This window comes from Diachasmimorpha longicaudata, chromosome 8 (genome assembly GCF_034640455.1).
Source record: "Diachasmimorpha longicaudata isolate KC_UGA_2023 chromosome 8, iyDiaLong2, whole genome shotgun sequence".
NCBI classification, from domain to species: domain Eukaryota; kingdom Metazoa; phylum Arthropoda; class Insecta; order Hymenoptera; family Braconidae; genus Diachasmimorpha; species Diachasmimorpha longicaudata.
Window position 1 is genome coordinate 3,356,371 of NC_087232.1, and position 16,147 is coordinate 3,372,517.

The window sequence follows — 16,147 nt, forward strand, 5'->3', positions numbered from 1 at the left end:
GTAATTTTATTGCTTTCATTTTCTACAGTTATAGCGTATTTATCTTGCAATAAATTATGTTAAATTATTAATATTATCCGATATAATGGAAATTGATGTCATATGTTTATAACCTCCTCTAAGACTTCTTCATTCTCTAATTCAGCATAAAAATTCTCTATTCAAAATGCGCCGACTTTGTCTAGTTCACTGATAATGGAATTGTCAAATCACATAATAAAACTAATTGAAAGACCATAATTTTTTCCCAGAACCCGTTCACTCAAAAATTTCAAAATCCCGCCGTGATAACTCCCCAGACCTAGGGATTTTCACGTCACGCCCTACAGTCCCCTCAAAAATTCCCCACGCCTCGCCCCCTCCAAAAATCCATGGAACTTCTCACTGAGGCTGTACCCCGTATATCGTCAGCTCGTCGCCTGCATTTTTCGAATAAAAAAAACGCCAAACCCACCGACCCAATCAATTATCACCCTGTGATAACCGTCACCATTGCTTCCCCTCCTCTCCCCTCCCCACTCATCACCGAGATTAACCGATCCGAAAACGTGACAGCCGGTGAGTTATTCCCTAAGTGTCAAAACAATTAAAATAAATTCCCTCTGTACCTCTTCTCAACATCCGCTCTCCTCTCGAATGCCATTTTTTGCCATCCCTCCTCCCTGTTCCCTCCCTTCCTCACGGATTAACTACCCAAAATAATTCGTAAATATTTTGTGAGTTTTCCGGATTTTTTCCCGAGTGCAAGAGTCTCGGAAACCGAAATTTCTCTCCTTTTCTCCTGGTTGCCCTCGTGAAACAGGAAAAACAGGTACGCGGGTTACAAACCTCTCCCCTCTCTTCGCCCCCCTCGTGACAATTTTCACAAAACAGAAGTGCATTGATAAGAGCCCCCACCCCCTCGAGCCTGTTTCTTCAGTGGTGGAAGAGGCGAGAAAAAATCTGGTCGAGTTTTTGAAGATTCATGAGTTTATTCAGTGGATCGAGTGGGATTATCAGTCATTATTACTGTTGCACAGGGTATGTTGGTTAGTGTTGGTGAGTGGTGGGGGGTGGATGGAATTAACAGGACATGGGGATACCGAGGAATACGCGAGTGATAACGTGGACATGAGGAAGGCGACTGGATTTAATTGATTAGGTGGTTTTTGTGAGGTTGTGTGAGAGAGTGTTGTGTAAGTTGTTGAGGGTTTTTTTTTGGTTTTGAGAGGTCCCGGGGCATTGGGCGACTCTTGGGGTTATTGTGGATGCCGAGGGCTTTGGGAGGATGGAGAGGTTGTTGGAGATGGGTCTGGGTATACGGGGGGTTAGGCATGGCTTTGAGCATCAGGTGTATGCGAGGAATTTTGGGGAAGAAAAACTCGTGTTGATGATGTTCAGGTGTTGGTGGAAAGGCTGGCGAGATGTTTTTTTTTTATTTGTGTGAGGACTGGGTGACTCTTAGGGTTATTTTAGATGACGAGGGCTTTGGGAGGTTGGGGAGATTGCTGGAGATAGAATTTGAGGGTGATAGGGGTTATAGTTTGAATCAGTAGATGTGTGCGAATTATTCAAGTGGGGTAGGGCTCGTGTTGAGGACTTTCAGCTGTTAGATTTCTGGAGGATGTGCAGAGCGTTTGAGGGCTAGAGAGAAACTAATCTTCTGAGAATCTATTTTCTGCTTCCTGTCAATCAGTAAGATTAACTAAAATATCACTGATATCGTTTCAGAAAGAAATTCACAGTAATTAATGTAGGTATTTTTTTAGGGCTATTCTTCCATTCTTTAGGATTAACAGAATTTCATGGGAGGTTTCTTGCAGCTCTCATTTTTTCCCATTTCAAAAAAAGCGTCAATTTTCGGTATCTTCTACCAGAATGCAGAATCACATTTGCCAAAAAGTAAAGATCATATTGGAATATTGCGATGGTCAACCGCATCTTTGGAACTCCTTTGTCCCTTGGGATTGATCTGAATGGAATTCAAGACGAGGAACTTGAACGTTGGTTTATTGGAATTTTTTATTGGAGGTCCCTAAGTGATTCATAAATGATTGTGCCAAGTCGATCCGGTGCACCTATGATGACGCTCTGATTCAATCTAGTGTAGTTCAATGGTTTGGAATTGGAGGTTCAGTTTTTCGCTATTGGGAGAGAGAGGGGGGAAAGTTATTGGTGCTAAATGGGGACCATTTGTTGAGAATGAGGGTAACACTATCAGTTTTGGTGATTATTTCCTTTCGCGATGAGTAATCTGATACTATTAAGGAATCTGGTGGTATAGAGGAGCCTTGAAGTTGTTGATTACTCATTTTAAATTGGCAAACGTGTTGCCCGTGGCACTGTGAAGATTGGGATTGACCATTCGATTGATAAATAGGAGCGAATTTTCCGGAATATTTTGTTTTTTTTTCCTTTAAAGATTTGTTAATTGAAATTTTCGAACATCTAAGCTTTTGTATAATTAATTTCTCTTTGAATAGTCACAGAAGAACATCAACAAATTGACAAAAACTAATGTTAAGGACAAGAAATGCATGAAAATCTAAAATAACAAAGTTTCAGAAGTAATTTATTTTCACTCATTTGTAAATAACAATTCAATAATTGATGTTGACGTTTATTGTAATCGTTCGCCCACGTAGTGTTTCCTACAAAGCCATTTAAATTGATTTCCATTAATTCTGTTCCAGACTATTGACGACAAGTTTTAAAAAATCTGAAGAATACGAAGACAGTGGGGAAAGTTGAAGGAAAAAAATTGGAAGACTATTGGAAATTATAAATATCCTCAGCTCCACTGAAGCAACTTACTGCCTTCTGATAATAGAATATCGTTTTCAATGGACTCACATGAATGCCATGACAATAGTTTAAACAGCAGTGAAATCTCGACAACTCGACATTTGTAATTCATTAACGACTCGATTAAGCGGAAAAATCATTCATTACACTTTTCAAATAAAATCCATTAAATAGAAACTGATGATCAAAACTATGAGATAAATCGAGAGATGACGTACCACTGAGATTCATACATTTTTCATTGTTAGATGAAATGTATTTTGTTATTTGCCTAATCAAATGGGAGATTTATGAAGCAAGACTTGTTAATTAGGACTTTTATTAGGGATTTATTGGAGCAAAAAACCAAATCTAAATTGTATTAAAATCAAAATGTGTGAAGAATGGTTGAGACATGTGGGAGGATGGCTTAATGTGAGGATAACGAAATGGGGAGATAAGGATGGAGATGGTTTTGAGTGTTCAATGGACGACAGAGGACAGGCTTATTAACCCTACCATTAAAAAGGTAAATAAAGCTAGTAATTTACTACTCATTTGTTATTTCGATGAGTTATATTTACAACTTCAATGAATGGAATGAATAACTCAGTTCAATGTATCACCATTGAAAAACAAATTTTGGACTCAGATTAAAAAATTTTCTGCGAATAATTTGAGTTTTTATGAGAAAATTTGATTTCTTCCCGAAAACATTGATAGTTAGCTTGTATGCGAAAAAATTACCTAAAATCCACGATAAATACCCGAATTAGTCTCTGCATTCATTTAGTTACGATGAATGACTTCATCAATGTCTTGTGATTCAGTGACTTGACAGATCATTAATTACTTCGCATCAAAACAATTAATCTCAGCGAAATGAATCATGTCTCAAGCCCTAAATGAAGCCACGAATATTCTCGATCAGAATTCTTATTTTCCTCCCGTTATATTTATGTTTATGCTCAAAATTTTGGTATCCTAGTCGTGAGTTTATTTTTAACTACCTCCGCAGCTGCTTAAAATTTCACATGACAGGGAAAAAAAAGCGAAATATCCGCAGTTGAATCAAGAATCTCCGAAAATCGCATCTACTTTGAGTTCGATCCGATCATTTATTAGTCAATGTTCATTAGATACGAAAAAAAAATCAATTTCCAGGGTTGAACGACATGGAGATTGGTGTATCTGGTGTCGTCCAAGTATTCGTGGGTGAATGGAGCCCGGAATACGAGGCATTGTCAATAAAAGCAACAAAACAAACAACATCAGCTGAAATTGTTGAATGTATCATTGAGAGATTGGGTCTTGGAGATGCTAATCTCATGAATGGGTATGAGTTGGCTGAAGTAGTGGGCAATTCTGTGGGACAGGAGTGCAAGGAGAGAAGGCTTGGTCCCTCTGAGTGTCCTGTTGCGCTCATGCTACTGTGGCCAAAAAATTCAGCACAACAGGAGTATTACAGGTGAGTTTTTCAAACGCACTTTTTTTATCTTTCTTTTGCCTGACATTTTTTGTAGGAAATGTAACGGATGACGTTCTTCATTATTAATAATTTGTGTGTAATTCTAGAGTTTAGAGAATATTCTTGAAATAGTATATCCTATTTTTAGTTTTTTGACGCGCAAAATGTTATACAGTTGAAGAAAATTATGTGTAAACTGGCCATTTTTTATTTATGTGCTTATAAATTGATAAATTCAACCCCTAACTGTTATAATTAATTACAGTTGAATTCAGGTTTGGTGAATTTCCAACAAATATTTTTATAACTCTCAATTTCTTCAACAAATATGCCATAGTGGCATTTTCTCTATTGACTGGAGATGTTTAAAGTTTCTTCATGAAATCAGCGGAGAGTTAGGCTCAATTAACTTGAACTGAATTACTTTCCCCACATTTTCCTTGAATTTTTTTTCGAGATATTTTCAAGAGGGAAAATTACATCTCAGAGGTCGTCTCCAGGGAAATGTGACCGATTCTCCAAAATAATTTCCTCGCCCCTCCCCCAGGTTTTACCTCCGAAAAAAGCAGCCGGACTACCTCTGGTCGGACAGCCGCTTTCCAATGGACCCGCAACTTCTGAAGGACTACTTCAACCGCTTCCTGTACCAGCCCCGTGACAAGGAATATCCCGACCTCTGTCAGCTCCCTGATTTAAACGAACAAACTCTTCTAGACAATCTTCGGGCGCGTTTTCTCGCTGGTAACATCTACACTTATGTGGGTAGCATTCTCATAGCCGTGAATCCCTTTAAATTTTATCCCATCTATAATCCAAAATACGTAAAACTATACCAAAACCGGAGACTGGGCCCTGACATTCCTCCTCACATATTCGCGATAGCTGATGCTGCGTATCACTCGATGTTGAAGGAAAAGAAGAATCAGTGTATTGTAATAAGTGGTGAAAGTGGATCAGGAAAAACCGAATCTACGAATTTTTTGCTGCATCATTTGACAGCATTGAGCCAGAAAGGATCGCATGGAAGTGGAGTAGAGCAGACGATTCTCAGTGCAGGTCCTGTACTTGAGGCCTTTGGTAATGCCAAGACAGCTCACAACAATAACAGCAGTAGATTTGGTAAATTCATTCAAGTCAACTATAAGGAGAATGGAATGGTCCATGGTGCTGTTGTACAGAAGTATCTTCTCGAGAAGTCTAGGATAGTCTCTCAAGGTAAAAATGAGCGTAACTATCATGTCTTCTATTACCTCCTCGCTGGTGCTAATGACCAAGAGCGTCAAGTCCTACACCTTGAGTCACCCGATCGTTACAATTACCTAAACAAGAGCGGTTGTTACGGTCTCGAGAATATAGATGAACGCCATGAGTTTTCGAGACTGAAGCAGTCAATGGAGATGGTGGGATTTACACCTGAAAAACAGAGAAGACTCTTCGCAGTCCTCTCAGCTGTATTGCTGTTAGGAAATGTTGAGTTTCAACCGAGAAAGTCTTATCACCATCACGACGAAGCTGTGGGGGTGAAGAATCCCGAGGTGGTGGCCATTATTTCGGAGTTGCTTAGGGTGAAGCAGGAGACCCTTCTTGCTGCACTGACAGCCAAGAGGGCGAGAGCTTCTGGCGAGACTCTGGTGATAAACTATCGTTTGCCTGAAGCCATTGCTGCCAGGGATGCAATGGCCAAGTGCCTTTATGGCGCTCTATTCGATTGGATTGTCCTTCAGGTCAATCATGCTTTGTTATCGAAGAAGGACACACTGAGGGATCATCAGGGCCACAGCATTGGAGTACTTGATATATTTGGCTTCGAGGACTTCAAGACGTGCAATAGCTTTGAACAGCTGTGCATCAATTATGCTAATGAACAGTTGCAGCATTATTTCAATCAGCATGTATTTCAGTATGAACAGAGGGAGTACAGGAAGCAGGGGATCAGGTGGACTGATATTGGATACAGTGATAACTCTGGGTGTCTCAATCTCATCGAAGGCAAGCCCAATGGGTTGCTTTGTCTTCTTGACGATCAGTGTAATTTTCCTGGTGCCACGAATGAGACTTTGCTGCAGAAATTTAATTCTGTGCATAAGGAGAATCAGTTCTATGAGACACCTCAAAGGAGGGAAGCAGCTTTTGTCGTCAGGCATTATGCTGGGGCTGTTAAGTATCAGGCTGCCAATATGCGAGAGAAGAATCTTGATCTGATGAGACCCGATGGAGTAGTTGGGGTGTTGAAGAACTCGAGTTTGGCTTTTGTCAGAGAGCTGGTGGGAGCTGATCCGGTTGCTGTCTTCAGGTGGGCCATACTGAGGGCCTTCTTCAGGGCACATTTTGCGTTTCAGGAGGCCGGGCGGGCACATCGACATGGAAGAGGTAAGACACTTGATCAAGGCCTCTTTTGGGGGCTAATCAATCTTGGGTACATTTTTCAAAATCTCAGGGCAGAAATTATTCTTTTATTGTGAACATATTCGATGTGAAAATTATGAGTGGAAGAGCATGGATTGAAAGTTGTCCACACATGTTACAAAGATTGCAAAGTAATTCAGTTCTCAAATTTAACAACAATAACAATTTCAAAATCAAAATCTTGCGATTTCATCTTAATTATTTCTTTCAGCTGATGGAAACAAAAATTCAGTGCAAAACCGATATAGAACGCCGAACGAGAATTTAATTAGGTAAGTCTATCTGTTGCTAAAGCCTTGAATTTGTTATGTTGTCCGATAAACTAACAAGATAAATTATCGAAAAATTAAAGAGGCCGATAACGAAGCCAGACGACCAGCAAACAAAAAAAAAATCCTGAGGATAATTTTTAAAATTAGTTGGATTATCATTTTTTCTCCCTGTTTATAGCCATCTTGTGACGTTATCGGCTGTTAATCTAACTATTAACCGAATTGCGTAAGTGGTCCTGATGATCCACTATTACATGTTACTATTTTTCATTCTATTGAATTGTTTTATTTTTCATTAACAATTTTTTCGATTCTTGTGTTTGTTGTGAATTATGGATTTACAATGACTCGATGTGACAAATCCCGACTTTTACCTGTCACTTCACTGAATAAATAGTAGTTGGAGTTTACGCAGTTGGATATAACCAAAAGTTTTCATGGATTTTGTAAATCCATGAATGAATTGTTTCAGTGTTTGAATTGCAGTAATGTTTTGGCACAATTTATTTATCAATGTTGAAAATTGACGTGTAATTACATGATCATTGTCATACCCCAAACGGAGGTATGTAGTCAAGTGAAATAATGAAATGTCTCAGTTCACCCCGAGAGTGATAAGATCGAAAAAATATTTTTTTTTTCTTCAGAAAAAAATTTGAGAGAATTATTTCTCTTAACTACAAACTTTAATGTATTTTTTTATCGTCGAGGTTTCATTTCCATTTCATCATCAATTCATAAAATCATTCGGTGCGTCTGGCAACTCGTGAGGTATAATGTATGCAGGGATGATAATCTTTCAAGGAATTTCAGGAGCTTATGTTGTAATTATTTACGGAATTGGTGGGGTTTGAGAAAAAAGACAGGATACTTTAAATTCTCCTGGATAAATGCTGTCTGACCATTGTTTATCTATCTCTGACTTTTGGAGATATTGGTCTGATATCCAATTATTGAATCCTTCGGGAAATTATTGAGATGATACAATTACCTCTTATGGACTAATAATCCACTGTCAATCCCATTCTGGGATCACGAAGAAATTACTGATTTTCAAGAGCGGACCATGTTCCAATATCTTAAATATAAAATTACCTGCTGTGCAGGAGATAAAATTTTCAACGAAAAAGGTCTTTTGATATTTCTTCCTAGACTTATTTCCTCGGCCTTGGAAATATTCACGTCACAGATGTTCCTCACATCTCAATAATATAAGAAAAATTCATTGAATTTTGAAAATGTAATAGAATTTCCCCCATAATAAGAAAAACAACAAGTGGTATCATTGGCTAAGCATGATAGAAATATTTTCCAGCCCTCAAAAACAAATACGTCCACCAAGTTATCAGAAGCAGAGAAGTGTCTGTATACCATCATCAACATCAGCCACTGTCACATTATCACCACCACAAATTGAAAACACCGATAGTGTTAATAACAACCGATTATCATGGCCACAATTTAGAAATGTCAATCAGACTCAACAACACAACACGACGAATATATCTACGCCCAAGGGTTACGTATTAAGAGTAAGGGATGAGCAGCAAAATAGTAATTATAGATTCAGAAGGGATACACATACGCCACTCGAGAGGGTACTTCCTAAAGACGAGGCTAATGTCATGGAACGTGCCAATCAGATCGTCATGTATGTAAAGTGTCAATTATTCCCAAAAAAATCACAATCAAAAAGATAATATGAATAATTCAAGTGTTAAATGTACTCAATACTTTTTGCAATTCAAGGTGTGCGGGGCTTTTCACAATATTTTCTGATGGGTAAAAGGTTTTTTTTTTTTACACTTTCTCTAAATTGACAAAAGGATTTTTCATTAATTAAACCGATAATCGAGAAGATATCATTGAAAAATCATAATCACTCATTGGATTCATTAAATCATCAAGTCATCATCTCACGAGAGCATGCAAATTGTATAGATTTACGTGAATGTTAGTTAGATTTTTTCACTAAACTACTAATAGTGGTTTACTTTTACTCTTTATAACTGCTGAGGTTGCACTTTTCTTATCCTTCAAATCACCAATACTATATTTCTAACACTGGAATTGGGTGCAGGTAATTATTCATGGAAGAAAGAACATATAAGGTCATAGACACTACATTGTATATTCGCTAATTTATGAATCTCGCCTTTGAGCTAATTTACGATTTATCTGATGTTGCGGAGATTTGAATATTTTTATCATCTGGTAATTGTGTTCTTACGTGTATAGAATTATTTTAAGTGGATGTCTCAGTAGCCAAACTTACAAGTTGATGTCGATGTTGAAACATTAAGATGAAAATCATTCCCATAATATTTCCGATCCACAACACAGATTTTGATGTATATGCCTAAAGTTTTGAGAGCACCGATTCGGTGAAATTACATTGTTAGAATTTTTTCAACTTCTTAAAACATTCCAGAAGGTGAAATTGCCAGATAATATTGGATTATGACACAAAGCCAACTCTAACCAATGGAGAATAGCTTGGTACTGAGACATACCCCTTTAATTCTTAAAAAATATCCATATTACCTAAGATATTCAGTTCTCCTCAATTTCGAGAATGATGCAAGCGTCAATTCTTCAACCTTCGCCTCGCTTGTAGTCCAGTACTTGCAAATTTCTCGCTCAACCTTCTCTGATCCTCTCCTGAAGCCATTTGTAATACTGGGGACCTTTCCAGGAAGAACAAATCATTTCGTCCCCGTGAGCGAGGAAAGAAGGGCCTCAAGAATCTTCAAACTGTGAAGACTCTGGCTGGACGAACCCAGAGTTATGGGACAGGTCCTGGAAAAGCAAGGAAGCAACCTATGACGGTATCAGCACAGTTTCAACAGAGTCTCCACAGCCTGATGGACACCCTGAATCAAGCAAACCCCTTCTTCATTCGTTGTATCAAGTCCAACTCGAACAAAATTCCCAACGAATTTGATGAGGAGACGGTTCAGCGCCAGCTCCGTTACACAGGAATGCTGGAGACCGTGAGGATTCGTCAAGCAGGCTTCAACGTCCGTCTGACCTACGAAGAATTCATTCAATTGTATCGAATGCTCCTTCCACACGGTCTACTGAGCTCGCAAAACGACGTTCGCGATTTTCTTCTTACCCTCAACCTCAACAAGGACAACTACCAACTGGGAAAAACAAAAGTCTTCCTCCGAGAGTCTGAAAAAATAAAATTGGATATCGAACTTCATCAGCAAATCATCACAAGTATCACCACTATTCAAAAGTGGTTCCGAGCCTGTCTCGAACGTCGAAAGTTCCTCAGAATAAAGAACGCAGTAGTACTGATTCAGTCTTTTTGGCGGATGGTCATGGCCCAGAAGATGGCTCACAATCTAAGAACTAGAATAGATGCGGCAACTCACATTCAATCCACCTGGCGAGCTTATAAACAGCAGACCTGGTTTAAGAAATTTAGAATCTCTTTGATCCACTTTCAAGCGAGAATTCGGGGTAACAAATCACGAAAGGAATTCCTAGAGCTCAAGAAACGTAAAAGAGAGTTCTGCAAATCAGATTTGAGGTTTGAAGACGATTCACGATTACTCACTCGATTGGAGATTCAGGGAAATCTTGATACGAGCAGTTCCTACTCGAAACGAAAATTAACGACCAACAAGCGAATTCTGAACTCTCGAACACCGGAGACAAAGACGGAGACATTTAAGACAGAGGAGACGAGAAAGGGAAGCCTAGAGTCACTGGCTTCTTTGCGAAGTTATGAGTCACAAATGAGTGTCGACAGTGCGGAGAGCCACTTTTCCCAGGAGAATTCCAACTCTAAACCCATTCCCTCAGCTAGAACGAAACGAACGGATCAGACTGTCGTTGTCCACAGCATCATGAATATGACCAGCAGATCGTCATCCGTGAGCAAGAGAACGGACAGTTCATCCACTGGATTCAGTGATGGTGATACCGATGGGGAAACTCCTAACGTTATTCAAAGTGCTTCGCCAATCTTCAATAGTCTCTCAGCATCGAACTTAGCCTCCTTGAGTCCACGGGAAACGAAGTATTATATAGGCCCTCCAAATAGTCATCAGACTGAAATCTGGAGGCGAAGGGCCGATTTTACTTATCAGGATCCACCTCCCCACAAGTCGCTGATCACCAGATCTCCAAATATAACTCAGTGCAAGCATTTGACTGAGAGTCTTCTGGAGCACGCCAAGTTGGACAGATTGAATGAAGCCACAAACTTGAATATAAAATTAGAAACCAATGACAGGTACAACAAGAATGAATCCTTTGGTCCTCGAGAAGTCAGAAGACTGTCAGAAACGACTGGCGATCGCTATGATACGCTTGGCTCACCATCAAGACATTTGCGTGAGTCCAAAGAATACAACTATTTGAAACGTCAGAACTCTGAGGGAGATACATCCTTGAAAATCGACATTCTAGACAAGATCAGGGATGAAGATCTGAAATTAAAGGAAAAGACTGAACCGGATGTGCCGGTGCGCAGTGCCAGGAGGAACCGCCCAGGGAGAGAGGTACAGTGTCGATCAATGGGTGAATCAGTCCCTGAAAATAATCCCCCTGAGGCTCGGAATATCTTTTTAGGGACAATCAAGGAATCCGATTTGAAGACACCACAGATATGGTCGAAGAAGGATGAACTGTCATCGAGGACAGTCACTGATTGGCCTGTCAAGTCTGAGGGCTCTTACAAACCCCAAGCTATTGGCAAACGAGTTCGATCTAATGCCATCACAACGTTGGAGCTCAGGAGACGAAACTCTGATCCAGCTACGAAGGTCTCAGGCCTAGACGAGAAATCATCAGATTCGTCGAATGATCTGAAACTGGCTCCTGGTATGAACTTGCTGGAGTGGAAAAGCAATAATTTGTTCACCCTGGCTGGCCACCGGTTCAGAAAAATAGCTAGGTTTACGAAGGAAGATGTCTGTGTTTGTTGTCACGAGAAAATGGACGCGTTTGTCACCCAGGGATACAAATGCAATGACTGCAAACAACTTTATCACGTCAAGTGTATTCAAAATGGTGGAGTTCTGAAGATGCCTTGTCCCCTGGCGAATACCCCCAGCAGAAGAAAAAACAGAAAGCCCATGAGAACTCCCTACGAAGCTGTCAAGCAAACAGTTCAATCCAAGTTCAGTTTAACTGGTACATCAGCTTTCTCGGACAGCACTGACAAAATCATCTCCGACGCCAAGGAGCTAGCACTCATGCAGGACTTCATAACAAAGAAAATTTATGCGATGGAGGTGCAGGAGGAAGGAAAAAAACCGAGTGAGGTTGATCGGGTGTTCAAGCAAGCTCTCAGGAAATTCAAGGACGATCTCGTCATCACTTATAGTTTGGCTATTCAGCAGGGGGTCGAAGGTAACATCAAGTACACCGATCTCATTGCAAACTTCCTTCATGTCATGGAGACTGTCTGCAAGCAGGAGAACACTAGGGAGGATTTCCCGGTAACAATGGGAGTTAATGCTTTCAGAGGTTTTATGAATGAGTTCATGACACTAGTCAAGACGGAAGCGCCGGAGAAGGCGAGCAAGAGCAAACGGAAAAAAGAGAAAAAACGAAAGCAGGAAGAACCAATCAGACATGGTAATCACATGTTCCAATTGACAATCATCAACATTCCAACGGCTTGCGAGGTCTGTACATCGTTCTTCATGTGGCCCATAGAGAGAGGTCTGGTCTGTCAGAATTGCAAGCTCACTTGTCACAAAAAATGCTACACCAGGGCTGTCGCTGAGTGCGGCAAGGACGGAATCAATGATAGTAATTGTCGAAAAGTTTTCAATGTTCCTCTGTACAAGCTCGATTGTGGAGATGGAAAGGTGCCCCTTGTGGTCGACAGACTCATCACAACTATTGAGATGCATGGTTTGTATACAGAAGGGCTTTATAGGAAGAGCGGTGTTAGCTCCAAGGTGCGAGAGCTCAAGGTGAAGATGGATGAGGGAGATCTGGAAAAGGTGGACTTTGAAAATTACCAGGTGCATGTCTTGGCGGCAGTTCTGAAGAGCTTCTTCAGGGACATGCCTGAACCCTTAATGACATTCGAATATTATGATGATTTTCTCCATGCTGCTAATCTCACTGATCCTCACGATAGAATTAGCACTTTGTTCGCGATATTGAAGAAACTTCCGAAGCCCAATTTTGATCTTATGGAGAGGCTGATTGTTCATTTAGCCAGGGTTGCTTTGCACGAGGTTGATAACAGAATGTCACCTTCTGCTCTGGCTATTGTTTTTGCTCCTTGTATTTTGAGAACCAATCGGGTACTTCCTGCCCAGGATTCTCTTCAGGATGTTGGTAGGCAGACCAAGTGCATTGAGACTATTGTTCAGGAGAAGCTGAGGTTTGTTAAGACAACGCTTGCTGATATCAGTACTTTGGAATCCGCGTGCCATGCGGCGACGAATAGATTATCCAGTTTGAGGTCTTCCAAGATATTTAGTCCTGAGGAACTCAATGTAGGGAGCACCACATTGGGAAGGTGTACCAATGAGGGGGGTGGGGATAGGGGGGATGAAGAGGAGGCACTCTTAGTGGGGCACATTCAGACGATTCAGAAGGAGAAGGCTCTGTTGACGTCGACCCTACCGAGCTTGACGAGGGCCTCTTCCGATGATGATTTGCTGCTGTCAGCGACAGACCTCGATGATGGATCGCTTGATGATCTGCTGCCTACTTCTGCTGGTGAGCATATTGGTATTTTTGTGGCGATTTTGGGGAAATTTTTCGATATGAATGACGATGATTGTGAGGAATATTTCTTCTGATATTTTGTTCTTGAATGAATAGTGATTGAGATGATGAAATCGAACATAAATTGAGTGAGTTGAGAAAAAATATCAGGAAATGTTGCTTCAGTTGATTGAATACTCGAAAAATAAAAACAACTTGACAAATAATTTTTTTTTTAATTTCTCAGATGCTTTGGCTCGAAAAAAGGCGGTTCATCGACAGAGTTCCACCGACAACTCCTTCCCAACTATAATTAACGTGGATGAGGACATGGTGATGGTATGACCTGTCAGAGGATCCCATGAAATTTCTGTCAGTCCGTGCCTCAAACAGAATACTTTTTCCATGTGAATCACCCATGCAATGCCGAATGTATGTAAATGTGTACGTGTATCTGTACGAAGACCTTTGGGATACTTCCTCGCACTGAAAAATTGTCTCAGCAATTCCACCAATTTTTCACGACAATTATATAATGATTCAGCTCTGTGTGGAGGGACAAAAAGAGTTATCGGTTTTCGATACATTGAATATATTCTCTTTTTATTCACAAGTGAATTTTCTTCTCAATCATTATACTGATGAATAATTTGAGTAAAAAGAAAGTTTATTCTCACGTCGTTAACCAAAATTTTAACGCAACAATAACAATTATATTATTTATTTGAATGATTAATTAATGGTAATTCATAGATTATTATTTTCTCTTCTGGTATATTTAAGATCACTCTCATGACTTGGCCCATTGAATTATCATAATTTAACGTTCAGGCTCATGCATTCCCAATCGAGAACTGTTAAATGTCAGTCTTCGATTTTATATTTTTCTTCAATTTTAAATCTTTGATTTTATATCAAGATCTCGATGTATCGGATTTATTCCAGCAAAAAATTGTCTCACGTTTTTTTAGTTCATATTACTAGTTTTTCCGCCTTATTCGAGGGCAAGCGACACGTGATTTTATGAATTAATTCTCTCATTTTTTTTTATTGAAACAGATAAATATTGAAAGAAGGAATTTAAGGGGATTATAAAGTGGTGCCGTCTTAGGCACTGGAAAGTTATTTTTGTTACTCGCCTACTGATCGACTGATCGTATATTTCGTTAGGAATATAAATGTGTGAATACGAAGTGCTTAATGGAGATGGGATGATTTAATAATAATAGAACTGACAGCGAGCAAAATTTGGGGAATAGATTGGCTTCAACAGCCCGAAAAATCTTTGCACTGAAACGACTCGACCTCTCTGACTTCCTTATCGAGATAAAAATGATGATTGAACTCAAATTATGAAAAAAAAACTACGATAAAAACCAAAATTTAGCCTGTACATATTTAACAAAACTATTACCGATAATTAATCTGTTATTATTGTTACGTTTATCAAATACGTTACCAAGATTATATTTTTTGCTGGTAATATCGTTTTAGGTATTAAAATGAAACTAAAATTAATTCGATATTCCTAATGAAAGCAATCGTGCGCCAATTTCACTTGTACGAAATATCGTTCTCCACTATCAAAGATGATGATTATATTGCAAATTCTGTTTTTTTTAAACTTAAGCAAAAAGAGGGGAAATGAATCTTGAATAGTAGAGTTAGATACACGTAATGTGTACAGAAGAAAAGGAAGAAACATTTTAATTGCATTTAATTCAACCCTGTGTCTGAGAGATTTAAATAGATAAAGTAATGAATTATAATAAGTCGACGATGAACGCATGACGTTCGAAATTCGCCACATGATGGAAGAAAAAAAAATGATTGAAAAAGAATACAATACACGACACGTAAAGTTAGAGAGAAAAGAGGATAAAATATTAATTAATAATAACATTATTTTGTTTACTGTAAATCTGTCCCAATATAACGATTAATAACTACCCAGTGCTATTTATAGTTAATCGAACAAATTAGTGGTGTACAAATGATGATAAAACATTAATAATAATTTACCAATGTATGTTAACAAAACGTTTATGGAGAGGCGCTTTGATACATCTTTTATTCTCTTCGAGCGGGTTTATGTATATTCTCCTGCGAATTCGACTGACACTGTATACAAATAATTTTTTTTGTTCATACTGCCATCGATTCGTATTGATTATTATTATTTTCTATTCGCTTATTCCTTTTTTCTCTTTATTATCGATTTATTCATTACGAAAACAGGGATTAAATAATTTCGATATTCATCTGATAATAATTCACGCGTTGATAAACAATATAATGCGTATTTATATATTTTTTACATTTTTCCTTATATATAAATCACTTTTTTTTTTATTTAGTGTGAATAGTCAATCGACCAGAGTCGACTGAAAATAATGGATTTTATGCTCTTTTTTAATCGGCCAATGTTTTAAGTCGTTTCTATTGATTTTAGAGATTAATAAAATGTCAAATCAATTACAAAATCAACGTGTTTTTTTTATTTGCCATTGATGTGGTAGGTACTCATTTTATTCTGTATGGGAGACGG

At 38.9% G+C, this 16,147-nt stretch overlaps 1 protein-coding gene across 12 annotated transcripts; it reads left to right on the plus strand.

Annotated features, from left to right (window-relative positions):
* Nucleotides 1–382: 382 nt before the first annotated feature.
* LOC135165616 (unconventional myosin-IXa-like) lies at nt 383–16,082 on the plus strand. 12 transcript variants are annotated; one of them, XM_064127077.1, is made up of 9 exons: nt 1,031–1,175; nt 2,673–3,292; nt 3,928–4,231; nt 4,779–6,601; nt 6,849–6,909; nt 7,088–7,135; nt 8,375–8,560; nt 9,605–13,611; nt 13,847–16,082. In XM_064127077.1, the coding sequence occupies exons 3-9, from the start codon at nt 3,939–3,941 to the stop codon at nt 13,942–13,944; spliced, it is 6,516 nt and encodes a 2,171-aa protein (XP_063983147.1). In that variant the 5' UTR covers nt 1,031–1,175; nt 2,673–3,292; nt 3,928–3,938; the 3' UTR covers nt 13,945–16,082. The 12 variants fall into 12 exon arrangements, with proteins under 12 accessions (XP_063983139.1, XP_063983141.1, XP_063983140.1 ...); XM_064127069.1 differs by lacking the exons at nt 1,031–1,175; nt 7,088–7,135 and adding an exon at nt 383–558 and having other exon boundaries at nt 8,225–8,560; XM_064127071.1 differs by lacking the exons at nt 1,031–1,175; nt 7,088–7,135 and adding an exon at nt 576–811 and having other exon boundaries at nt 8,225–8,560.
* Nucleotides 16,083–16,147: the final 65 nt, after the last annotated feature.